General features: G+C 34.6%; 2 protein-coding genes across 4 annotated transcripts; one reads left to right on the forward strand and one right to left on the reverse strand.

Moving 5' to 3' along the window:
- Positions 1-323: 323 nt before the first annotated feature.
- LOC106709480 (zinc transporter foi) lies at positions 324-23,157 on the reverse strand. 2 transcript variants are annotated; one of them, XM_014501292.2, is made up of 7 exons: positions 22,987-23,157; positions 3,110-3,628; positions 1,937-3,012; positions 1,707-1,843; positions 1,521-1,601; positions 1,149-1,336; positions 324-869 (listed from the first exon to the last, which is right to left on the reverse strand). In XM_014501292.2, the coding sequence occupies exons 2-7, from the start codon at positions 3,521-3,523 to the stop codon at positions 723-725; spliced, it is 2,043 nt and encodes a 680-aa protein (XP_014356778.2). In that variant the 5' UTR covers positions 3,524-3,628; positions 22,987-23,157; the 3' UTR covers positions 324-722. The 2 variants fall into 2 exon arrangements, with proteins under 2 accessions (XP_014356778.2, XP_014356780.2); XM_014501294.2 differs by lacking the exon at positions 22,987-23,157 and adding an exon at positions 8,732-8,753.
- A 290-nt stretch (positions 23,158-23,447) lies between these two features.
- LOC106709478 (AP-3 complex subunit sigma-2) lies at positions 23,448-27,071 on the forward strand. 2 transcript variants are annotated; one of them, XM_014501289.2, is made up of 6 exons: positions 23,448-23,637; positions 23,744-23,835; positions 24,506-24,617; positions 25,417-25,596; positions 26,012-26,131; positions 26,742-27,071. In XM_014501289.2, the coding sequence occupies exons 1-6, from the start codon at positions 23,569-23,571 to the stop codon at positions 26,754-26,756; spliced, it is 588 nt and encodes a 195-aa protein (XP_014356775.1). In that variant the 5' UTR covers positions 23,448-23,568; the 3' UTR covers positions 26,757-27,071. The 2 variants fall into 2 exon arrangements, with proteins under 2 accessions (XP_014356775.1, XP_014356776.1); XM_014501290.2 differs by having other exon boundaries at positions 26,024-26,131.
- The last annotated feature ends 637 nt before the right edge of the window (positions 27,072-27,708 follow it).

Below are 27,708 nucleotides of genomic sequence, written 5' to 3' on the forward strand. Positions count from 1 at the left end.
AATATATATAGCATTTGCTAAATGTTTACATTTTAGTTTAGTTTTGCAAAAAACATAATAAACTATGATTTAAAAACATATATAAAAAAAATACATACATTTTCTACTATGTTAATAATTATGATATGAATACAGGAATTTTTATTTTAGTAATATATAATTTTGTAGCTTTTTTTTCTTGATGTTCCAAAGACTGTTTCCGTGTTCAAACTGTGGGTGAGCCATTTATAAATATTATTATTGTATGCGGACATTATTAATATGAAAATTCCATTAACATAGTATTTTTTGTATGTCAATTATATATGTATTTAAATCTTGCCTGTCAATAATTCAAAAAAATATTAAAAATAGATGTCGACACTCAATTTATTGTACTTAACACGATTCGATTACTGTATTCGATTGATACTGTTAATAGCTTATATGGTCAATATGACCAGTCGGGGATTTTAGACCCCAATATCATTGAATTAAGGAAAAAAAAATCACTTACATTTAAAAAATTCGTCGCATTACACATTTCACTTTGAGTGCATTCACTTTAAGTTCACAATTGGTTATATAATTTGACACTGGTTAGGGGAACATTTTCACTTATAACACATATCACTGTTGTCATTACACACTTCATCGGAAAGGTTCAGCCTTTACCAACAAGGTTCAGATTGAACCAAAGAGGTTCAACCTGGCTGGTTGTGTTTTGTCTGCTCCGTAGATGTTCAGGATTCACCGAAGAGGTTCTTGAGGTCATGCTCATATAGAGCGATGACGAGCATGACACCAATGCCGGTGGCTAGTCCCATCAGCTGCAGCAAGCATTGACACAGCGTGCCCTCCTTGCTGTGAGACGTGCTCAGCTCCGGCATCTGACAATTTAAATATAATATCTTAATAAAGAGCAGACACTTTGAACTTTCCATTAGTTACTTGCTCCTATTTAATTTTTTTACATAGTACAACCAAAGTATCATTTATGTGATTAACTCAAATATTAACAGTATGTGAGTATAAAATACTATACTAAAACACTCTTTTAGTGCCCACTTATCCACTCTGAGTGCGGTATTCAGACATAAAGTCCTTGCCTGTTTAGAAATTGTCTAAAGAACATGTTTTTAGTAAAAATAACTATGTAATATAGTTACCATGTCAACGAGTGCGATGTACAAGAACATGCCGGCAGCGGCTGCGAACAGCCACCTGGTGGCGGAGGGCGCGTGTCCCGCCAGCACTCCGCACACCATGCCCAGCAGGCACAGCGCTGACGACAGCACGTTGTACCACACCGCGCGCCGCGCAGACATGCCCGCCTTCAGCAGCACCGCAAAGTCACCTGGAATGCGGGTTTATACCCCCATCTATGTTAAACCCCTCTATGACCACTACGTATATTACCTCAACAGTACATTGAGCATTACCACTTTTTTCTCTTTATGACCTTTATACGAGCATCATATCTTAGGGAAGTTGATTGACCACTTGTGTGAGACGCTTGTTCAATTGCTACTAGTACATACCCAGTTCGTGAGGCAGCTCATGGCAGAGCACCGCAATCGCAGTCGAAAAACCACCGGCGATATTTGAAGAGAACGCCGCACCTACAATACAAACAATTACTTTCTTAGAAACTTCGGCTCGGAGGACCAATATGTTTAATATTAAAGTCGAAATATTAGCTGCAATTTAGCAATAATGTGACGCACCTATAGCCATGCCGTCGGTGAAGTTGTGCAAGCCGTCACCCATGATGACCATCCAAGCCACGGAGGACATGGAGGAGGGCGGGGCGTGCACGTGTCCGTGCGCGTGCGAATGCCCGTGGTGTGCACGCGAGTGCTCCCTATGTACAAAAAACATTACAACTTTCTTTTATCCTATCATTTTGAGCTGTAAATTTAAAAGCAACAGAAAGCAAAATGGTCGATTCACTCACCTCAATATTACTGTATAACTGTCACCATCCTTCAAATCTTTAGCTCCTTCTTCTTTATGGTTTATGTTATTCATTTCGACGACCGCAGGAGTGGTCTCAGCTTTTAACAGCCAATCTTTCGCCGTCGGCTCGTTCTCCTTTCCTTCAGGATTGAGAGCATTCGATGACACCACGCTGACGGAGTTGTTGTGTTTCTTCTGGGCCTTTGGACTCGGTGGTAGACCATCTCTCACGTGATGCTCATCGTGTGTGTCAGTATCAATCTCATCGTAACAGTAAGGGTACTCAGAGTACTTGTGCTTGCAAGTCTTCATTGTCGGATCTCCTTTCTCGTCTCTCTTGAAGATCTTCATAATATTATTCGATGTGGAATTCGTTGTTGGCTTACCATCCGAACAGCCTACCGCTTCGTCTTTTAGCACTCGGACTCTAGTCGGTAGTTTGTCTTCTTCCAACTTCTGCCTTCTCTTTCTCCACTCGACAACAACTGTTAAACCTTTTTCAGTAAAGTAAAAGAATACTACACCTAACATAGCTGCCAGACCCTTCCACATGCCGTCATCGTGTGAGGCTCTAACATCGACACCGGTTTCCTCGTGACTACTGTGTTCATGCTCCATGGGACTCATGGCGTGGGGCATCAAGTGTAAGAGAGCATCCCCACACAATGTACCAACAGCTAACGCGACTAAGAATTGTAAAAGATGATTGTAATAAGTTTTGTGCATTATAGGAATAACAGCGACACCGAGCAATCCACAAGCACTGATCGCAAATATACTTAAAGAGGAATACAACCAAACTGTATACATATTTTTAGAATACGCATTCTCTAAAGGTTTGAGATCTTTATAGTCTATTCTATAAGGTATGTTAGCTTCTTTGACACAGCCAGACTTTTCTAGAGAGGTACCAGCTAGCTTCTGATAAAGTAGGATAGGGCAGATGGCTTGTAACGTGTCCTCTGAAACGGAGGTATCTGCTTCGTGTTCAGAGGCACTATGTTCATCGTGGTCATGATCGTGAGGTTTTAACCTTGTGTTTACTGTCGTAACAAGCTCTTCACTGCTTACACACTGGAAATAAAAAAAATAATGTAAAAAAAAAAACCTACATAGTTCCAAGTACAATTTCATTTTAGAATCCAGGATTTTCGTAGTAATAGATACTTACATTGACAACATCCTCTTTGGCTTCAGTCTCACCATAGAAGTACACTTTCCGCTCGACTTTCTGCACACCACCTTCAACTAATTTATGCAGATCCAGATCTTGCAACATCCTATTAAAACCAGTCATATTCATTGTAGTTGTGCCCGCATCACCGTATATACTGAAGATCTGTTCCACATACGCATTTGGATTCACATTTCTGACATCTCTCTTTCTTCGTATCTTGTCCAATTTAAATTGATACCTCTGTCTTGAGTCTATTCTTCGTTTACCAAGGTCAGCCATCATATGTTCGGTGTTTTGTATTTCTGGTTCATAGGATACGATATCTTTGTGTATATCAACGTGTGAGCCGCAGGTGTGCGCTGCACAGAGCAGGCAAAACATGCATACTGTCACAAGATGGTGTGACATCTTTACCTTCTCTATCTAATAATCGTTGCTATTGTACTTTGTGATGGATCTTAATCCATCTATATATTAAATTGTTGAAACGTCACGATGTTAACATAGCTCGATCTGTGAACAATTAAGATACTAAATTTAGCATTAAAAGATTAGAGTTACTTACTCTAAGCCGGTTCAAAGTACAAAACGATACCACCAATATTCAAATTACTAATTCATATTTCTGCCTACGATCTGATTAATTTGGCCTAGATGTACCACAAACACTAGATAAATTGCAAATAATGTGTTCATAAAGGGTTAAAGCTGCATATTTTCGTTACTAAATAAAAATAAATATTTATATAAACAAAACACAATCCCAAAATAAAAATAACTATCTTGCTAACATCATAAATGTGAATGTTTGGATGGATCGATGTTTGTTTGAAGGTATCTCCAGAACGACTGCATGCATCTCGCTGAAATTTAGCACAGACGTAGAACATAATCTAGAAGAACACATAGGCTACTAATTAAGTTTGACGAAAGTAGGTCTAATTACATATTTGATCTCAATAAATTTCTGAGACTGTATCAAGATAGGACGCCGCGTAAAAATCACAGACGCTTCTTTAAATTGGAGCGTTTAGTGTCCCGATATGGAAACTTCTCGAATGCTAAACACGTGTAATATCAGACTACTCTAACCGTGTGGTTCCACTGCTGAAACATTTGTACAAAAACAGTCATCTCTCTCATACTCATTGAATAAACGGATACAGCAAAATGTATTTGTATTTGATCGTCAGTGAAAACTTATAATTCACTCTTCATATTACGAGGGCCACACATTGTGGGGTACAATGTCAATTGCTGAGCATTTGATATTTAACTACGGGATAATTGTAATACAACTCCTAAGATTAGTTAATATTTATGTTTAAACAGTATCGTTGTCTTTAGAAGTAACTCGAAACCCGGATTACTTTGGCTTAGGTTGACGAAAATGAAAAATGTCTGACTGATATCTAGATTAGTTGCAGATAAAAGGTATCTTTACATTTTGAATTTTAAATATTAAATACAAAAATACAATAGCAAAAGTAGAACAAATAATTCCACAGATTATCAATATCGTGACGAATTTCACCCAATGTGGTAATAATAACGAAGTAACTCCCTCGAGCCTAGTTACTCGTAAACGAGGTTTAGACTAAACGCCCAGCCACCTCAAGGTGAAGCTGTAAATACCTCTACAAGGATAGCAGTGATCACTCAGTCACGGAATCGATTTGACTGAAAATTGGTGGGCAGGTAGCTTAGAACCAAGAAACGGACATAGGATAATTTTTACCCCGTTTTCTATTTTTTATTCCGCGCGGACGGAGTGGCGGGTAAAAGCTAGTTTAGTATAACAAAAATTTCAATATCTGTCGATCACTTAGCGTTGTTATATCGACGAGTGATGACAAAGTCTGTCGCTTGTCAGGTTTAACGAGCTCAAGTAACGGACATTATAATCACTGAATATACCAACAGACACACAGATCGATCGGTTTGTTCCACTACGCTCTATCGTGTTGCTATTGTGAAACTAAGCTTTGCAGACATATGTCAAGTTTTTATTTTTCTCTTTAATTTAATGTGGGTTACGACTACCATAATACTTGAACGAAAATATATTGCCATCTCTCTCATTTTTTAAAAAACAGTGACATGTTTTAACACAATAATTTCGAGAACATATCTGTCAGATAAATGTGTATAGAAAATGTGACTACGAATAAATAAGTTTCAATAATCAATGTACGTACGAGAGACTGAGTTAATTAATTATTTAAGCAGACCTTTAGTATTGGTTTAATAGTAAATCTAGTATTTAATAGATAATCAAACAGCTATGTATGACCACAACATTTTACACTTTACAAAATGTTGTTCTCAATACGATGAACAATGGGTTTACTTTTCCGAAGGTCGTCTTCATTGAGGGCTAATGCTACGGTGACAAGCTGAACACACCAATGTCAGCAGCGGGGGACCAATCGATTTGTTCCGCCGCTCATTGTGAACTAACGAGCCATTACAACGACCGAACGTACACTCGATCTGAAGCCATATCTTTATGATTGACACCAAAACAAACAATACTACTGGATTCGTGATATACCAAAGACAATATTTCAATGAGTTTCGACTGCAGAGACACCTTTATTGACACATATTGTTACCTCGCTCATGCACTTTGAGAGAACAGAGACATTTTGTTTTTAAATGTGTTTTGGCAGTCGACGTAATAACTTTAAGGGTTCAGACAGACCGGGGCGGAGAGCAAAGTATGTTTTTTCGTCGCAAATAATAATATATAAAGATCACTTTATGGGATTAAAATAAAGTTTTTTTTTCAAGAACAAGCGTATAAAAGACGCGTAAAGTTAAACTTTGTTCCATTAGTAAAATAAAAATCTGCTTTCTTCTGAACGGACCCTAATTATGCAGTCTATTTTATGTAGGTTGGTATTTCATATTCCGGTAAATAAGTTTTATGTACTCTTAGACAAAAATAGGTGTAAAATCTAGTAAGTATATTAGAAAGTTAGTTTTTAAAACTTCGCTCTATATTAGACTAGGTTATTAGATACGAATTTATAATTTGGATAAAAGTTTGCACAAAATTACAACATCTCAATATTGCGACTGTTACATATATAGACATAACATTAAAACAAATACAAGTGTTGCCATAGTGAAAACGGTACGTCGCTATGTTAAAAGTTTTATTATTGATTTACTCAACTCATATTTAACCTTCATATGGCAATAACGCAGTGTCTAGAGATTGTCGTGTCAAAAGAACATTTTGTTAAAATGATAGTGAATTTTTTTTTTAACTATTATTACCCGCTATACTTAATAAATTAATAATTAGTCTTTATTCCTGATACTCCAGATAAGAAAGCGAATAACACAACATTTTCTGAGTCACTCAGAATTCATAAGTGATCACTCCTAAGTGTAGATTCACTCTAAGCGTCTAACTATGAGTGTGGCAGTGTGATTTTTATATCAATCAATATCAGTTACTTAATAAATATCTATTTTAAATGCAATGTAAAAACATTCTAGATTTGTTACCCACCATTCATGAATTGATTTTTTTTGCGAATCAATAACACCTATAAACTGTGACGTAATTTTGAAGGAGAGAGAAAACTGTGACAAAACAAAGCCATATTTTCACCTTAATAGCGGTTATAGAATATATTTTTTGCCGATTACTATACTAATAGTAACAAAATAGACTAATAGGATCTTACTAATATTATGAATGCGAAAGTTTAGATGGATGGATTACCTTGGAATCTCCGAAACGGCTGAACGGATCTTGATGAAATTTGGCACAGATGTAAAACATAGTCTGGAAGAACACATAGGCTACCTACTAAGTTATTTTTTTAATTACGCGCGGATGGAGTCGCGTCCGACAGCTTGTATTAAACGATATAAACAGACATACAAATACAAAAAAATTACATGTTACACGTCTAATGCTCTTTAAAATTTCTCTTAATAAATTTGTTAAGAAAAGATACGATACCAGTCAGATATCTGCTGGGTTAGTGGCACGTCATTATCAACTTCCCGTGCTAAAACTAGGTGACATACGAACGGACAAACATATTTTCGTAACACCTTTTAAATTGATAACGCCTTAACTATATCTAAATCTAAAGTATATCGCGACCACTTCACTTCCATCGCTAGAGATATCGTTAAGGTTTGTTTATTTTATATCAATACCGTTAAGTAACTTAAGTAGGAATATACAAGTAAGCTTTTTTCTATTGAACTTATTTATTTCTATTGAACATATTTACACGTTATCAAACTCAAACCATGTTGTAATTATCAAAAAACTAGCTGTCGCCCTCGACTCCGTCCGCGCGAATTTAAAATATAACTAAATAAGTAGGCTATGTATTCTTACAGAACATGTTCTACATCTGTGCCAACTTTCATTAAGATCCGTTGAGCCGTTCTAAAGATACCTAGTAACAAACATCAATCCATCCATCCATCTAAACATTCGCATTTATAATAAGTAAGATACCAATTCCTAACTTTAACTAACACGTGCCAAAAATCTAAATTACTAACAATACTTCTTCCATTTTGGAACTTCGACTTACCTTGTATAAGGCGAACGGCCGGCCACTGACCCACAATTCGCACGAAACCAACAACCAAACATCGCGCGATACAATTTAACCGAACGCGTTATAACCGCGTGTTGGTTGCAATTTTCACGTATAACGTTGTGTATATAGTTGTTTGAATTTGTGATTTTAAACTGAAAAGTTGCGCAACCAGGCGCGCTCCGAACAGTTTAACGACCTAGATTACTTAGTACTTTACCGCTTCCTATATTTAGCGTGGCCTTTCACAAATAGTACCTAACCTAAACAGTAACCAAATGTGTTAAGTGGACTAGAACTCTTTGACTATGTGATAAACTCTAAAACTACTAGTTCCATATACTAAATATTTCATAATTAGAAAAATTATATATCTACACTAGCTGCCGCCCGCAACTCCGTCCGCGCGCAGTTAAAAAAAAATGAAAAATAGATGTTGGCCGATTCTCAGACCTACTGAATATGCTCACAAAATTTCATGAGAATCGGTCAAACCGTTTCGGAGGAGTACGGTGACGAAAACTGTGACACGAGAATTTTATATATTAGATTAATATTTTTAAAAAGGAAAGATAGATAGAAGAATAAACTCAAAAACTACTGGACCGATTTCATAAATTTTTGTACCGGTAAAATTCTACATTATCCCTGAGCGTAGCAGGGGTATGAACTAGTCAATGTGTCATTACATATGCTTTGATGGTAAATGACAAGGCCAAGGCGTAAAGAGAGTGTGGCCTGAAAGATGACGTGAACAGAATTAATAAAATATTCTGACGTTTTTGATATGTAGAACAGATGCACGGACAGACGCGAGGTTGGATGGTTTTTATGTAGGAATTTTCCGGTTGGAAACTGTAGAAGCATCGAATTGTGCTTTCTGGAAACGCAGATAAAGTCATTAAGAAAAAAGGTTATAATTTTAATAATAAAACTAAAAAAGAATATAATCTTTCATGTAAAAGTAGGTTTCAGGCTTGAATTAACCTTTTAAACAAACATATTATAAATAGTATTAAAATAAATAAAAACTCACGTAATTCAGCTTACGGATGTAAAACTTCAAGGATGAACAAACGATAAAATACGTTACCAATACAACGGAGGCATTTGAATGTTCCCCGTTAGTCGTTACACGGCGTTATAATACATCAGCCTCCGCTTGCCTCCAACGAAAGACAAGGACGGAAGACAAACCAATTTAAACTAACCGAAGATCAAGGTAAAATGGACTTTAACACATACGCATAGAGCATACGTTATGGACACATTCATGCCATATGAATTTACAACTCATGACAAAGTTAAAACAAACGCTAAGTCATACAATATTGAACTCTATTCCTATACTTTTAAAGTTGATGCCACTTGTTTTCACGTCACAAGTATACAAGTTGCATCTATATACGGGTTAAGCGAAAATAAACTTTATTCCGTTATAATAAAGGGGTTCGTTGGTGCAAGTTAACGAATAGGAAACGGAATCGCAACGTACCTACATTTATAACCGCGTGACTCAGCTCTCGTGTTGCGGACTAACGAAATAATGATAAATTCGTTAGGCTACAGTGAAAAAACTTGCATCCATTATCGAAAATTGATACGAAATCGATTCTAACCAACAAAATACATATGTCATTGTAACTTTTGGTCATGAATCACAAAATGGTATCAAAAATACATGAAAAAGACTCACATGTGAAGCCTAGAAAATGTATATACAATATTTGGAGTCCAATAATTTTTCAATCTCATTACGTAATAGTGAGTACAGTAAGCAGAAAAGTTTGTACTAAGAAATATGCAAAATGGTTAACAGTAATAGCCACGTTGCTCGTTGTAACGGAGGTGCAACGAGCAATAAACTCTTAGACGGCTGAATAAATCATGCATAGACAGCTAAGATTACTACTTTTATTCAATTTTCAACGAAGCTGAATGCTATAGACATATTATATTTTCTTTACATTTTAAAATTTAAAATACCCTACTACACTGGTACTTTTATCAGGGGTTCTCAACAAGGGGCCGTTGTTTGCGGACCCCTGTTTTAAACTCTAAACAGTCGGGCCGCATTCGCAGACGTTGAAATAACCACAGGCGTCCTTCCTTTGGTACATTGAACTGCAAACACCTTGGTTCGCGGTATGAAGTTTTTTTTCCATTATTTTATGAATCTGTCTACCAAAAAACAATACTGCTCAATCGATTTTGATATTTAATTCGAAGGTAATAAGAATCATGTTATAAAGCCAGACTAACAGACGGTATTGTTTTTGATTTTTTACAATGAATTTTATAACTAGCGTTTGACCAATCTTAAGTAGGGTTGGATTTAACCTGAATTTTAAGGCAACAGGTTTGGCATCAATGTCTTCGAGTCAGTATGTTGTGGTGTAAAACTAGAGTCAAAGGTTGGCAAGTGGTCACAGATTGTCATGTGTAATCTAAAATAGATCTGCAGTTCAGCGCGCGGTTCAAATATGTGAAGCTGATCCGGCTCACATCTCTGCTCAATTTGTACCTGCATAAAGTTATGATTTTCGTTTCGAGCTGAGAACTGCTAGTAACAGTTGTTACAACGCAATGAGCTGTGAGTTGCCAATTTATTTGTCGAGCCGCAGCTCAACTATTCAACTCTATGACCTGAACTTTTGATTCGGTTCATAGCTGATTTAGCCACAGATCGTCTTTATTTCGTTGCCAATCTTTGAGTCTACGTCATCATAATTTGAAAGCCCTAATGTGTACATTCGAAATATGTTTAAACTGACGTATGCTGTGATGGAATACCGCAGTTGTTTTTAAACTAGTTATATTTTAATCACTAAGCGTGATTAAGTTTTAATTGGTTTTTGATGATTTTTATATTATTTTGAATACACAAGTCTCAAACCAGATTCGATAGATATTAGATATATTTATGTACGCACTAGCTTTCGCCTGCGACTCCATCCGTGCGGAATTAAAAAAAAAGCTTTATTAGTAGCCTATGTGTTCTTCCAGACTATGTTCTACATCTGTGCCAAATTTCATTAAGATCCGTTAAGCCGTTCCGGAGATACTTTCAAACAAACATCCATCCATACATCCATCTAAACATTCGCATTTATAATATTAGTAAGAAGTAAGATAATATATGGTAATACATTGGTTTCTATGTTAAGGATGTCCAGACTATAGTAGAATTCCACGCATTGATTATCTATTATTGTTTTTTTTATTAAATAAAAATGTTAATAGATCCTTTAATGTGAATGGTTAAAAAGAAAAATATGTATAAAAATACGTAGGAAAACTTTAAAGACGTCAAAGTTATACAAAAGTGTGTGCAAAATCAATTTCATCAGTTTGACGTCAAACACACGATGGCTACGGATCGATAGCGAGTTTAAAAATATTCACGTGCACGTTTCCACTATAAAAGAAAATAAAAAAAATGTACATCATTTTAAAGTTTTAAAGGACAAGTTTGATCTAGATTTTTTTTATATTTTTAAATAGTCAACCCAAAATCTATCTTAATCGTAGATTATAATAGAATTATAAATAAATCGTTGCGACTTAAAAATTTAAAATATTTCAAGCATTAATTTTGGAATCTAATAATAATTAAAAAAGAAACAAGAAATAAAGGCAAAATTAACACATTTACCTTGGGTTTCCATTGCCGAGACACCCGTCTAAGACATGTTATCTTTTTTAAAAAGAGAATTAGAGGAACGACAGTTATATGCAGTGAAAACCCATGGTAAATCACAATTGACCCCTGTGACGAATAAAGCAACATCTTACATAGAGAACCCATATAAGATATAACCTTATTCTTCGCGGATGTAATATTTCAAATAACACAAGTAACATTGATATAACTTACTATTGACAGTTGGCAGTAAAACATGTCAATAAAAATTATACAATCGTTAAATACAAGACCGATAAAAAAACTAAACTGTTAAGCGCGCCTAGAATTTTAGTAGATGGTTCGGTATAATTCCGAGATTGCACTCCCGAAACATAATTAAAAAGCTGTCATCCCTCACACTGCCTTTGTATAAACAGAGACAAGTGGAAAAAGTGTATAGTGTTTTTTATCACAAGATTCTAAAATCCATAAAGGCTTGCCGCTCTCTAAAATGGCATATATTTAAACACATGTTTACATTCATTTAAATTTACGTTCGTCATTTACGGGAATACCACGTATCTCTAACAACCCAACGTAAAGTTAGTTCAAACAACTTTGACCTTACTACAATAATTAGATAGATAAATCAGTTCTAATTTGATTAATAAATAATATGTTATCATTTTCACACATTTGCCTGCGGAACTCTAATCAATATATCACAAAATAGTCGTAACAATCGACTTGTAAACCATTCATAAAAACAAAGGCAAAATAATTTGCAATTAAATTCGCTTAATAAACAATGTGGGGAACAAATCAAACTGATGACGTCATCAGACACGACCGAAATCATTAAAGGGACAAGCAGAGTAATTACAATAACATGACAAACGAATATTAAAAAAAAACAAAAACAAAACCAATACACTACATCACAGACACTTAACCACAGAACAAATAAAAAACAGACACGACAAAAAAAGTTAAAAAACAGACCAATAAAAAATACTGGCAGCTAACAATCGCACGGTTTGCGTTTCGTTGCTGACAAACGCGCGAGACTCGGCGAGCACAGCGTGCCGTGTGCTAAGTAAACATAACGAGTAATCGACTGCCGATAACTCTATCGCAACGATAACGCGCCCGTTAGCCGAGTAACGTAACGCACGGCGGCGTTATACGGACATAGATTATGCAAAACAGACGCGGCAAAACCATTGAGATTCGTGCATTTTTTTACCTAAAAGTTACGTATGTTGATAAGGTAAAAGTATTGAGGGAAATAATGATATAAACCAATTAGAAGGAACATTTATACATAATCCTCTTTATTTTATTAATTAATAACAGTAATTCACTATTTTTCAGTTATCACATCATGTACTAAACTTGTCTACACACTTTTAAAGACTAACCTATCCATAGATCAATCGTATAAGGACATTTTACATAGGAACTGTTTAATTATGAATAAAAACCAGGAAATAAAATGTAGCATAACTGTATTTGTTGATTATTTCTATTCAAATTGCCGTAACAATTGCCTGACATAGTTTTCTGCCTATTCGCCATTCTGCGAGCATGTCTGATCAATGACGTAACATAGTTAAGGTAAGGAAAAAGCGATCGAGTCTGCACGGCAGCATTGGAGGCCGTGTAAATACAATTTCATGGTTCGTACTCTATTCGTGGTATATGGTGCGACAAATTCGTATGGCTCGGTTACAAAGACGCTGTTATCGCATTTAGTTCTTAGAGAAAATATTTAAAACCTAAAAAAAACATAAAAAAATTATACTCAAGACAGGTACAGTCCGACAAGGTTCTTGTGGTACGTAGACATTGAGAGGACGACGCTATTGAAGTATTTTAATTTCGTAACAGTTATGCCCAGCGGGTCAAATAAGTTGGTGGGACTATAGTAAACTAAGCAAATACCTATGGTATTGCATGTTAGTTTCGTCTTGTGTTTGTATGTAATATTGCATGCAATACAATAGGGCAATTGTTACCGGTGTCTATATTTATACATACTGCTGACATTACCTAACAAAGGCTTTATATACCTTGACTTATACTACAGTAATTTCAATAACAAGGTTCTTAGCTTACGTAATTGTATTCTTTCTTTTTTAATTGAAATACCAAGTTTTGGAATAAAAATTTAAAATATATTGGCCTAACCATAAAAAAAACTTAGTGTTTCAAATGCATTCTAACTTAAACATACGTCAACCTTTTTATACCGTGACTCTAGCAACTGTTTTGGATTTTTGACAAATCATAGTTATTGAAACATTTTTATTCGTAGGCTTGCGAAATGCTATCTTTACTAATAAATAACGAAGTACTTGAACCTAAAGCATTGTGGTAATACATATTTATGGTGAAATATATCACGTTGACGTCAACAATATCAATCGGCGGTCAAAGGGTTAAAACACGTGTTTAACTAACTTTAGCCAATTTTAAATTATTTGAATATTTTAACCTTGTTCAGTTATAAACTTTCTAAAATATCAATTGATTTTATTATTAAAAACTTACAAAACTTTATTCTGGCAATTTTGAAACATTTAAGATGCTAGTTCCGGGAAGAAATAAACTACGATAACTGGCAAACTTAGAGTTTTATAGTTACCTAATAAGTTCCTTTTTTTATATCATAAGATGGCAAACGAGCAAACGGCCACCTGGATTCGCCGAAATAGCGAGACGACCGTTGCCCATAGACATCCGCAAATGCAGATGCGTTGCCTACCTTTAATCAAGGGAGAAGGGGATACACCGAAAGAGGATAATTCTCCTTCCTACGCGTCCCCTCTTCCGCCAAATTAACTTCCCCTTCCCATCCTTTCCGAATAAGAAAAGGGTGGGAAGGAGAAAGGGATAAGGTTTATTGTAGATGTAAAATGTTATACTAATTTTATACTATGGTACTAATGGTAGTTTTACCCACGTAATGTCTGGACGTGACGACAATAATTTTTGCCACGCGGACAGAGCCGCGGGCGACAGCCAGTAGTAATATATATTGCCCCAAAATTTAGTTTTAAAACTCATCAAAATACATACTTGAAAATTAGATATTTTTAAAGAATAAAAAAGTAACTACTTATTGCTAAATAATACTTCGTCGAAAGAACGAGTCTGAAACAAAAACTTTTCAGGATGAAAAAAACTGTTATGTGAGTTAAGTCTTTTTTAATTATTAATTTATAGGACAAATTATAGAATGATTTAGTTTTTAAAACTAACAGACTGAGCAAGTTAGGAAATATAAGCCAAGAGAAATATTAGGTGACCTGAGTCGGAACAAATAAGAAAAAAAAAAAAAAAGTAAAAAATATGGCTTTTGTATACTTTCCTATTAGACAAAGCGACGGTTTATTGTTCGTATTGTTATTTTATCGGTTCGTTGGTTCGCCAACAATTCTAGAGATTCCGGAACACGGTTTAGAATCTTACTAATATTATAAACTAGCTTTTACCCGCGACTCCGTCTGCGCGGAATAAAAAATAGAAAACGGGGTAAAAATTATCCTATGTCCTTTTCCTGGTTCTAAGCTACCTGCCCACCAATTTTCAGTCAAATCGATTCAGCCGTTCTTGAGTTATAAATAGTGTAACTAACACGACTTTCTTTTATATGTATAGATAAATACAATTTTGATGTATGGATGGATGTTTGTTACCGGAGATACCTATCTCCGGAACAGCTAAACGGATCTCGCTGAAATTTGACATAAACATAGAACATAGTCTGGAAGTATAAATAGGCTACTAATTCAGTTTTTTTAATTCCGCTCGAACAAAGTCGCGGGCGATAGTTAGTATTTCACAAATAAATTATCAAAATAGTTTGTTTCACATCCTTTTTGGAGATTGTGTAACGCCAACGATGGCCTTTGACAAATAAGTTCCGAGTAAACTTAATTAGGACTTGGGTATTTTGAAACAGACCCTAAATTTAGTTATTATTAGGGCTGTTTCAAGCCAGCTTTCTAGTCTAGACGTTATGTGTCATTTTTCGTTTTAAATTCGGTTTAGTTTATTGAAAGCTGTTCATATTGCGGAGAGTTTGCACTGATTATATATTTGTACAAAAGCATATAGTCGCATGTTCTTTCAAAGAGTATGAGCGGGACGATAATATGTTTTTAAATGTTTTTCACTCTAAGGTGTGGAATATTACAGTTAGAAAGTTCACAAATTCTCGTACCATAAGACAAGAACATACGTAATACTTTGATTTGTCGTAATATTTTATAGACCATTCAAACAAATGACACCAACGATTGTACGATGGCTCGTTGATATCGGATCAAAAGATAAACATAACATCGTGTTACAAGATCATATGTTATTAATACTCACATATTTTAAAGAGCACAAATCCAAATACACAAATACATTAACGATTACACAGTGAACCTTTGGGAATGATGGACATTCAAAAACTGATTCAAACCAAATCGATGTACACCATTTTATATTGAAAAGCGCGGGAAAAACGAGCCGACCAATACGGAAGCAGGAAGGATGCGTTTTTACAATGAGATCGAAATCGGACGGTCCATTAGGCAAATTGTTAACGCCCTTTGTTGACAATTGTAAAGTTTTCATTCTTATCACAGTTAACTTGATTGAAACGAAAAAAACTTTCATTCGAGTCGATTTTTTTAGTTTATCTGTTTATTGGATGATTGTCTATTAATTTCCTCGAGTCTTGTGTAATGTAAAGAGACGGCTACCGCTGTTTTTGTGGCCCTTCTTGTGATGGTAGTTTTTACGTCTTAATAGGTTGACGGGTGACTGACTGAGATTTTCGCGCTCATACAGAACAAAGGTATTAATATATTGCAAAAAAATCTATTCGTTACATACGACGAAATACATAATGTCATGACTCCCAATTAAAAACAAAATAACTCACGGGTAGACAATTTTAGACGTAGAGTCATACTTTTCTTGAAAGTAAAAAAGACTTCGGAGTAAACAAATTATAAACTACAATACGTGTGCAGTCAGAGATGAGTCGTATTCATGCCAATAGTTTTTAGCACACAAATTAAATATTTATATTTCACTACCAGGAATTTTAACAGCAATATGACGCTGACAAAATACATGTATTGCCGTTAGAACCACAGCCTATATTGAATAAATTCGTTCATATCAGTATTTCAACAGATAAACCCATGTAGTTACTTGTTTTCAATTGCATCAGGGCTTTACTAACGATGGTGGAAACTTACTGTATATTTTAAAGCGAGTACACACTAGTGAATAAAATTTCTTTACGATCCAATGCTGAAAGTAATCAAAACAATCTCAAATTCCATGCATGGTATAACTATATTTCACTTTTTCAGTTATTTTGTGAAGATTTTGAGATAATCAAATAGGTACAAAATATTACATCTTATAGCCGGTCCATTTATAGATGCGAGTAGATAAAGTGATATTGTACGGAAAGCTTTTTTTAGATGTATAAGACAAAAGATGTTTTACCAGAAATATTTTAGTATTTACGAGATTAAATCTATGGTTTGTCTATAGTTATAGTTTTGAATTGGAAGGAGATCTAGTGGGAGTATTAAAGAAGGCATCTATCGAGTCTAAAACAAGTGAAAAGCGCATTTGTTGGGCGTGTACCAATGTAAGGGATCTGAAGGTTTTTAAAACGCGCGTTTAAGCACTCATTGTATACGTAGTCTTACTTCCAACGTAATGTTACCCACGCAATGATAAATGAGTGAACGCACTAGCGACACCTGTGTACTCGTTTAATGGACTGTATAAATTTTCTTAAAGTACTACAGTGCAGTTAAATCTTGGCAGTATCACGTAACATTTGCTATAACGGTGCACTGCTATGTGTAAAGTATATAAACCTACTAGCTTTTACCGCGACTCCGTCCGCGCGGAATAAAAAAAAAATAAAAAAAATAGAAAACGGGGTAAAAAGTATCCTATGTCCTATTCCTGGTTCTAAGCTACCTGCCCACCAATTTTCAGTCAAATCGATTCAGCCGTTCTTGAGTTATAAATGGTGTAACTAACACGACTTTCTTTTATATATATAGATTAATAAAAGATTAACTAAAACTAATATACTTATCTTACTAATATTACTAATGCATTTACTAATAAATTTTAGATAGAGATAGATGTTTGTTAGAAGGTATCTCCAGAATGGCTCAACGAAATTTGATGAAATTTGGCACAGATGTAGAACTTAGTCTGGAAGATAACACATAGGCTAATTATTATGTTTTTTTTAATCCGCGCGGACGGAGACGCGCGCGAATGCTAGTAGTTTTTAATTATGAAACAGCATAATGGAGGGAAACGCGATATGCACTGCGATATAAACAGATGTTTACTTACTAGTTTAGTATTATCTGTGATGTAAACAAAGCGAAGGTCGGACATGAAAGTATTACCTTCTAATCCCCAGCCAAAATGTTTCATTGCGGCTTATTACATTACGTGAAAGCTTAATTTAAGTTGGCAATTAATTTTGGCGCATCGCATAGTCTTTTTTATGTTTTGTAAAGTATCAAAATAAACCACTATTGTAATGTTGTAACCATCGACTCCTAACCCTACCGGTGTACCTCCACATTTATATACTGCTGTCGCACGCGACTCCGTCCATAGTAGAAGATTTTATTTAAAAATAGATTGTCTAATCGAGTTATCTGCATACGAAGCCCAACTACTACACGGTGTAATGAGCCCAAACGAGATAAGGGATGACACTAGACTGCCGTGTAACGGTGCCAATCAGTGGCTCATCTTACTAATATTATAAACTAGCTTTTACCCGCGACTCTGTCCGCGCGAAATAAAAAATAGAAAACGGGTTAAAAATTATCCTATGTCCGTTTCCTGGTTCTAAGCTACCTGCCCACTATTTTTCAGTCAAATCGATTCAGCCGTTTTTGAGTTATAAATAGTGTAACTAACACAACTTTCTTTTATACACACATGTACATGTATACATGTATATATAGATGCGAATGTTTGGATTGATGTATGGATTTTTGTTTGAAAGTATCTTCAGAACTGCTCAACAGATCTTGATGAAATTTGGCACAGATGTAGAACATAGTCTGTAGAAGACAAAGGCCACTTATTTTATATAGTTTTTTTTTAATGCGGACGGTGTTGCGGGCGACTGCTAGTAATAACATAATGTAACAATATTTTCACACTGAACTACGACAAAATCGCTTAATTAATTATGTAACGAGTTTACATTATATGCATCGTTAATGTTATGACACACTTTGTTAATGTAAGGTAATGTGATATTAAATAATTAGTGACTTATCGTAAATATTGTACATTAAACAGGTCATCAGGCTTTCTTGGCATTCGTTTTTACACCATGTCCTAACTGTCCGTAGTCAGACAGGACCATGGACAGTCTCCCATGGATCCATGTCAATGTAGACCAGTCATGTCAAAGATACGGCCGAAAGCTGCCCTTAGGCCGTATCAATACGGCCCGCAATCGCAAAATGTCAGAGAAAAAGAATCATGTTTTTAGAGCTTTTATACTTTATTCGATTCTAATTTTATAAATAAAATGTTATAATAATTCAGTTCATTTTTTTACAATCTGGCCCACCTACGAATTAAAAATTCAATATATGGTTCTATGCAAAATAGAGTTTGACACCTCTGATGTAGACCATGGTGTATACATAAGACTAGTTAGACTTCTAGTCTTGTACTTACAATTGGATGACATATTAATTAAGGGGTCGCAGAGATCACAAACATCGATCATTAAAGCAAAGTAGCTGGCAATCGATTTCCTGTAATCTGTTAGCGATAAGTCCTCGTATCACGTAATACGTGCTGTTGTCACGTAACGCCTCAAGCCGCTAGTGGAATGATAATCGCGGCATTGGTCGACGGGCCCTGACCCCAAGGTCGCGGGTTCGAATCCAAGAGTATTTCGATGACTAACTTACTACAATCGAGGAAGTTTATTTCTTACCCATCTCGGCGAAATGTCAATTGACGATCATAATGTTATTACGTCAAAATCTTGTGAAGGCAAGTTAGAGCTAAATTCATACGATGACAATTTTCGATCTTAAAGTGGGTAGCAAATTTAATTCTCTGACTTGAAGCAAATCATCAATGGTCGATTGATATTTTTTTTAATAGTTGAGTATTATAAAAGAGGTCTTTTAAAATCTAATTGAGAGGAAGACAGTGGCAGTCTTTATTTTTAAATGAGATAAAAAATATTACAAGAGAATCTTTTGTATAATCTGTAATGTAAAAAAAATACTGATTTGTATAAATATAACTGTACCAGTTTTAGCCTGCGACTACGTCCGAGCGGAATTAAAAAAAAAACTTAGTAGCCTGTGTTTTTCCAAACTATGTTCTACATAGTCCATTCATCCATCTAAACATTCGCATTTATAATATTAGTAAAATTTAACTTGGGTTTCAATTTAGTGTGAAAAAGGTTTTCTTTGAAAATCTGTCGTCTGATAGTTTCAGAGTTAACTAGCAGATTTTCCTATATAAATGCATAGACGAAGTTTTGTAAAATAATACAAAAATTATATTAATACATATAATTTCACATTACTACTGACATCACTACTAGCTTTTGTAAAAATTGTTATCATTTAACTGTAAAAGTTTTTTTAATATCATAAGGTGACAAACGAGCGAGTGGATGTATGAATTCGCAGAAATAGCGAGGCGACCGCTGCCAATAAATCATCCCCAATTGCAGATGCGTTACCTACCTTTAATCAACAAAGGAACGCACAGAAAAATAATATTTTCCCTTCTTATGCATCCTGTATTTCATCAAATGCACTTCCCCATCCCATCCTTTCCTTATAAGAAAAGGGTGTGAAAGGGATCAAAATTAGGCCTAGGTACACACTCATCTGACGAAATGCGAAGTTGCTTTCACTTCACACCTGTCTTCTGTGTGGTCGTGGTATTACTGCATCGGTCGACCTGGCACATTCGTGCACCCAACAAATATTGTTGCGGGATAAACAACTGTTGAACTACTGTTTTCTTACACATTTCGTCTTATTTACACAATCCATCCATTTTTTTTTCGGTTCCCTTATAACCTATAGTGGTTTATATTATTCCAGTATAATAGGACAAGTCCGCTACTATGGCCTAGCATAGATTCTATGGGCACAGTGGAGCCAGTTAGTGTTTACATTAAGCCAGTTGTATGCCAGCGCTGCGCTACTGTCTTACTGTACTGGCATAATGTAAACAAGGCATTAGGCATTTTGATTGTAGTAGTAAAGAAGTGTGTCGTATTTGTAGTTAAATCTTAGGTATCTATTACGCAAGCCGAGTGACGTGTCGTGTGCGGATCGGACGTGGATATTTTGGTATTACACTCACGAACCATCACACCCGCTACCAACGCGCTCCAGTTACCATTTTATGTATATTTCTTAACCTGGGGTAACATTTGAAGTAGTCGAAGTTTTAAATAGTTTTATGGCTGATTAAACTGTGTTAATTTTGAACTATAAAATAAATAAATAAATAGATATAACACATTTTAATTTAAACTGGTTATTGACCACAAATTTCGGCCTCAACCCACTAAAGTTCGCTAATTAGCACCTTGAAAATCGAACAGGTGACGATGTAAATATTATAGTTTTTAGATATCTTGGCTGCTCTTAACTTCGTGCGAGTCGCTGCGCATAACATAATTTTTGTTAGAGCGGGGCGTAGCAGGACGCGGGGGGAGGACACGACACAACGCGCTAATGACCTTGAGCCGGCAAAATATGTGAAATGAGTAATACCTGTCATACATTAATCTTTTTTCTTTCTCATACTCTTAAATATCATGTTGTTATTTTACAGATTTAGTTTGAGTATTATTAAATATTGTATTTTGGGAGATGCGATTTAATTAAGTACACAAGATAGGTCCCAAAAATAAATGCAACAGAAATTACCTTTATGCGGAGCGTAATATTCGAAGAATAGTCTATTAAAGAAAATAAACTTTTTACTTAACATACAGGCCTAAACAATTACGTCAGTTATAATGAGTCGAACTTATAACACTTGCCGCTTAGTGATACGTAAAAATATAAATATTAAATTCATCTTCGGATGTAGTTATATTATTAAAGATAAAAACAATTAAAGAATAATCATTCTTAATCGGTACAAAATAGAGTACATAATCGCATGAATAAAATAGCAATCGTGAAGCGTCACATTACGATGTTAGCTCGTTATAACGACGGCGCAGTGTAAAAATAACTATTTTCGTAACCACAATATATACATGACGTTCACTACATCGTCGGCCCACTGACCTACACGCAATAAAATGACACACCCGCGCCGCAATGTATACGCACTAATACAAAACGTCGAGATATTCAATGAATACATAACAGCGTAGATAGAACGCTTTTGTCGGAATCTCGTATTTGTTACAAAACAATATTTACATGACAAATTCTGATGCAGGTGAATAATATAAATATTTTTAGACAAGTTTACATACTTCTTTTACATCAATTCATATTTATGAATGTAGTTATTAATATATTTTGAATATGCTTTCTAATTAGTATGTCAAAGAGTCAAAGAGTGTTCTATGTATATTCATACTGATTGGACATAGACATAGAGTAAGTTGACATGAAAATTTAAGATATTTTTTTTCTTTATAATGTCTGCTATGTATTGGATATAGTTATATATCAATACTGGTATTATGTGTAACACTAGTAGAGTTTCACAGTGGTGACAGCAGATTGACCAATTTAACCATTAGAGTAGGATTTCATTGCACAATGGTGTTGGTGTGAAATATATAGTAAAAGTTTGAAAATAAATATGAAAGTTAATGACCTTAAACTGTCAAAAATAGCTAGTAAAGTAACAAATAATTTTTCAAAGATTTAGTTAATTTAAAATCATATCAACATATCTTTTAAATGGACAATCTATTTTTTTAAATTTATAGCATGATATCTCAGTGTAGGTGCATGCACTTTTATTTTTTAAATACATAATGGATACTTTATTTCCTTACATTATTGACTGATGTAAAGTGATATAGGTTTCTTTTCTGTTTAATTAAAATTTTTACTGAAAATAAATAAAATTAATTTAAAGATAAAACAACTGAATGAATATAATATACCTTTTATAATAATTTCACGAAGTTTCTACATTGCTTACTGCAAATATGGCTTCATTATAATCTACATCCAATTAAGATAGCTATAGAAATTATTTTTTAATAATTGTAATGACCCATATTTTGAAATTAGGTTGTATGATAATTTAGCATTTTTTCTCCTGAATTAAAAATTATTATCCTATTTCTAAAGGCTATATTTTATAGAGTTATAGTTTGTTTACATTTTACTTCAACTTATATGTTAAAACCGATAATTTTACTAAGTAGGCGCTTCTAAAACTGTACACTAACTCATTTATACATAAACTTATTATGCGGTGCGCGTGGGTTTATCTTATAAGCCGTCACAGATAGAAGAAGAAGCAATTATAATCAGCCAACCGTCAACGCTGGAACCGCGACCCGGCATCCAAATAAAGACATAAAAGTATGACATGTCTACCATTCGACAAATACTGACCTGTTTTTTTGCATCAAAAGTTTCAAAGACGTCACATTTAGGTTCCATTCAACAGTATATTATAAAAAAACAACGAACATTCACAAATTCAGTTCATTTCACACAATAATCATTTATTTTTTACGAATTTCTTTTTGTGACACTCGCGGAAACCAACAATCAGCCCGACCGCTGGAGCGTAACACAACAGATAATATAAAAAATGTCAAAATTATTTCCATCATAGATATAGTAAAATATACGTGTAAAATAATGCATCATGTCAATAATCCAAAAATATATGCGGCCCACCACTTTCGGCATCCAAGGAATTCTTTAAGGTCTAAAATTAGTGAAAATAACACATTTTATATTTTAGTTGATAATAACCGGAAAAGTTCAAACGGAAAAAAAACAATTGTCAACTGTCAAGACAGCTTGCAACCTGATTTTATTGACATTGACAACTGTTTAGAAAAGAAATAAATCAATGTACATGATTATTGTATTTTATTTTTAAAATAATCTTAACTTTATTAGAATATAAGTTGATAAATATCTACTAAATTGTATTAGGTTCTAATATTGTTAATATAATTCACAATGATTAAAGCCATACTCGTTTTCAACAATCATGGGAAACCACGGTTATCGAAATTCTATCAATATTTTGTAAGTAACATTGTAATTCCTTTCTCTTTTTTCTCGTATTCAGTTTTAAACATAGCACTATGTAAGTGCTGGATAAAAAAGTGAAAAAAACATATTATTTTTTCAGAATGAGGATATGCAGCAACAGATAATAAAAGAGACATTCCAATTGGTGTCCAAAAGAGATGATAACGTCTGTAATTTTCTGGAAGGAGGCAGGTGGGTAATTCTTATATTACTACTATATTATTATATGTATCGGATGAACAAAAGAGGTGTGTCAGGACCGCACAAATTGGAGGTCCATAATCTCTGCCTCTCTCTGATTTGTGGGTGTGTTGGAATCTCTAGGAACAATATTACAGGTAGAGGATGATGGAAGAAGGAAATATCTTTGTTCTGTTCATCCTCTCCTTGTCTTATTAATGATAGGCAACAAATTGGTAGCTTGTTTCACATCTGTATGCATATCATTCACTTCGCTATTATAGTTTCCTACTATAAAAAATAAAAATAACTTCATATGTTGTTATGTCTTGTAACTTATTGGATATACATGAATTAAGCAACAATAACAACAAAATGGCACACCTAAAAGCCACTGCTTGGAAATTGAATTGAATAACAATATACAACAATAACCTAGAGGAGTAAATTATATAAAAAGGCAGAGACCATGGACCTCGATTTGGCATAGCCCTAAAGTACTTCTCTTGTTTCTTCAACATCATACATCTAGGCAATTATGCACATCAGTTTCGGGAGCTCTTAATAATGCCCTTCTTGAGTATGAGTATTTCATCAATTGAACTCAGCAAAAAACCTAAATGAAAATCTATTCATTTATACTGATAATAATAAACCAAACATTTCCATGTTTAATTTTCAGCCTTATCGGTGGTTCAGATTACAAATTAATCTACAGGCACTACGCTACACTCTACTTTGTGTTCTGTGTTGATTCCTCTGAGAGTGAGCTTGGTATTCTAGACTTAATACAAGTAAGTAAAAATTATTTTTCTGTTATAAGTTTCAATATTTATTCTTTTCAGTGGAGTATCTTCTAAAGAGGTCATCATTTTGAATTTTAATTATCACTTTTATAACTTTCTACTTTTCAATTTTCAATCACTAATTTAGTCTTTCTATTACACCGTGACTTTGATTAATACGTTATGATGATGTAGTCCCAGCTGATATTGGTCACGGCAACTGTCTTCAACTCACACACACCGTTCACGTAATTATAGCTGATAGCCGCAGATGGTCGGGCTTTCAGCTCGTCGCGTCTGGCATTACAAAGTTAACAAAAAAACTAGCGGACAAGATCACAACTTTGTCCTCACCAATTTTTCTCTAGTAATATTAGCAGTAGAGGCATAAGCTAGTAAAAATTAGTGGATCACTGACTGTTAAAACACCTTATTCAGGCAACCAGTAGTCAAAGCTGCACAAAAAGGTCTTCCTAGTAACAATTACACAAACAATTATATAACTTACACTCCTAATTTAGAGGGGTCGACAGAAATCTTGAACTTTCATTTAGTGTAGTCCTGACACATCTCTATTATACATCTACTCATACACACAAGTCGGTTTCAGGTCTTTGGTAACGATATCTTTAATTGTGGGTTTCTGAGACCAAAATATGTTATCTTTGTTTTGTCAAAGATAATGACAGGAATGATATATTTTATACAGAGATTTTGATCTTAGAAACGAACGGTAACACATTGAATGATAATGTATACTAAATTGAATTCACTAGCCGAGTGGAACTGAAAGTGTTAATATTTACAGGTGTTTGTTGAAACGTTAGACAAGTGTTTTGAGAATGTATGCGAACTGGATCTGATCTTCCATGCGGACGCGGCGCACCAAGTGCTGGACGAGCTGGTGATGGGCGGCATGGTGCTGCAAACCAACATGGCGGATATCTTATGCCGTTTACAGGAGCAGAACAAGATGCAGAAAGCAGAGGTAACAATTAAACAACCTGCCAATTGTTTTAGCAAAAAAAATTTACCTCATTTGTGAATTATATATTTACTAGCTGTCGCCCGTGACTATGCCCGCACATTAAGAAAAAATCTAATAAGTAGTCTATGTGTTCTTCCAGACTATTATCTACATGTGTGCCAAATTTCATCAAGATTCATTGAGCCGTTCCGGAGATATCTTCAAACAAACATCCATCTAAACATTTGCATTTATAATATTAGTAAGATGGATATTTTGATATATACTTTCTACTTCACCTTTACAATACCTTTCTTGTTAGAATTTTTTTTCCGATTTACACCATCTGTATGTCTGGTTGTTGTATTAAACCAGTTGTGTGGACTATTTGTGCAGCTAATGCTTCTGTTCACTCAACCACTGTTAATATCTACAGTCTCCGTTGCAGGCTGGGATATCAGCTGCGCCGGCGCGCGCAGTCTCCGCTGTCAAGAGTATGAACCTGCCGCAGCAGCTGAGAGACATGAAGCTGCCTGATCTCCCGCAGGCTATCAGGGTATGTTTCTTTTAATATTTTCATTTTGAGAATGTTTACTATAGGTGACCACATGATTGAAATTTTTGCAGGAAAATTGTTCCTTACGTTCGCTGTTTAATTGACTTGAATTATTGCATATTTAAGTGTTCTTTAATTCTACTGAAGATGATATTGTTTAAATTGTTATTTATATGCACCAAAAAAAAATATCTACATAAATCTCTTATATTTGAAAATAAGTACTTAGAAAGTAATGTCTCCCTTCCCTTTTTACGGCCCCGTACATGTTAAATTGTGTGTTTTGTAGAAACTGATGTAATATTCTGAGCTAATAAGTTTGAATTAAATATTGGTAATACGTACAGCGTCGGTGGCTCAGGGGCTAAGCACTTGACTTGCAATATTCAGGTCCTGGGTTCGAATCCCGCCATGTACCAATGTGTTTTTGGATTTACATATGTGCATTTATCCGACGTTATTACTGTGAAGGAAAACCATCGTGATGCTGCACATATCTGAGAAGAAATTCAATGATATGTGTGAAGTCAACACGCACTTGACTGTGGTTGACCTAGTATAGTGAACTGATGATGACTGGGTATTGTATTTTTTTAATATAAACTTTCAGGATTTGAAGTTCTGACCGCTACAGCAAGGCGTGCAATCATCGCCCGCCGGCCTCGCCACCAACATACTGAACACCATCTACCCTCATGATAAATACCACAATCTTCATCGTCAGGACTTTCCAAATAAATTCTTCGGATCAGAAGCGTTGAGCACCAGATTTTCTGAATCATTCTCCGAGAACTATCAACAGACGGAAGGAATTAATTTCCCTAATTATGAAACCCATAAATCTGAAGGATATCAAGATTTAAGTGGAACGGTAGAGAGTGAGTATAGTGAGAGAAGGAGAAAGAAGAAGAAAAGACAAGGAAAGTGATGATAAAACTTATTTACTTTACTTAGCTTGGATAAAAATATATTGTCTTTGAAAGAGCTAAGATTTTTATAGTTTGGGTAGATTTTTACTTATCGAGGTTGGCTTTATCTATATGTTAGTTTAAAATGTTATCACTGCCCTACTCACTGATTGGTCAGTTAGGATTTCCTTAGTGAAGATATTCTCATATTAATTAACAATTAGTGACCGTTTAACGACCTTGAGTACCGCTAGTTAATATTTATAGTACTCATTTTGTAACATGAAAAAGGTTTTGTTTAATTTTTTTACTTTAGTTACAGTTTATTAGTGTTTTTTATTAAATAAATTTGGTTTTAAATGTTTATGAATTACGCAATTTTTCATATAAATGCAATACTAGTTGTAAAAAAAAATTGACATTCCTTGAAATATAAAAATTCGTTTTTAAAAATGATAAATGGAAATAAATCTCCAAAGCGTGAAAATATAAAACAAAAAGCATAATATAAATATTTTGTTAAATAATATATTAATTTTGGTTTTTTAGCAATTAATTACAGTCGAAGCTGGATAAGTGAGAGTTAAAAGCACTGCGATATTTTTCTCACTTCTGTCTTTCTCTCTAACCCGAATTTCTCGCTTATGAGGTCTTTGTCATGACTGGAAA

Source organism: Papilio machaon, chromosome 19, assembly GCF_912999745.1.
Source record: "Papilio machaon chromosome 19, ilPapMach1.1, whole genome shotgun sequence".
NCBI lineage: Eukaryota > Metazoa > Arthropoda > Insecta > Lepidoptera > Papilionidae > Papilio > Papilio machaon.

Bases quoted from the DNA above. Each gene is read 5' to 3' on its own strand.
- LOC106709478 (XM_014501289.2), top strand. From the start codon at position 23,569: ATGATTAAAGCCATACTCGTTTTCAACAATCATGGGAAACCACGGTTA. The intron at 23,638-23,743 runs GTAAGTAACATT...TTATTTTTTCAG, and splicing joins CGAAATTCTATCAATATTTT to AATGAGGATATGCAGCAACA. The intron at 23,836-24,505 runs GTGGGTAATTCT...TTTAATTTTCAG, and splicing joins AATTTTCTGGAAGGAGGCAG to CCTTATCGGTGGTTCAGATT.
- LOC106709480 (XM_014501292.2), bottom strand. From the start codon at position 3,523: ATGTCACACCATCTTGTGACAGTATGCATGTTTTGCCTGCTCTGTGCA. The intron at 3,013-3,109 runs GTAAGTATCTAT...TTTTATTTCCAG, and splicing joins CCAAAGAGGATGTTGTCAAT to TGTGTAAGCAGTGAAGAGCT. The intron at 1,844-1,936 runs GTGAGTGAATCG...TTTTGTACATAG, and splicing joins AGTTATACAGTAATATTGAG to GGAGCACTCGCGTGCACACC.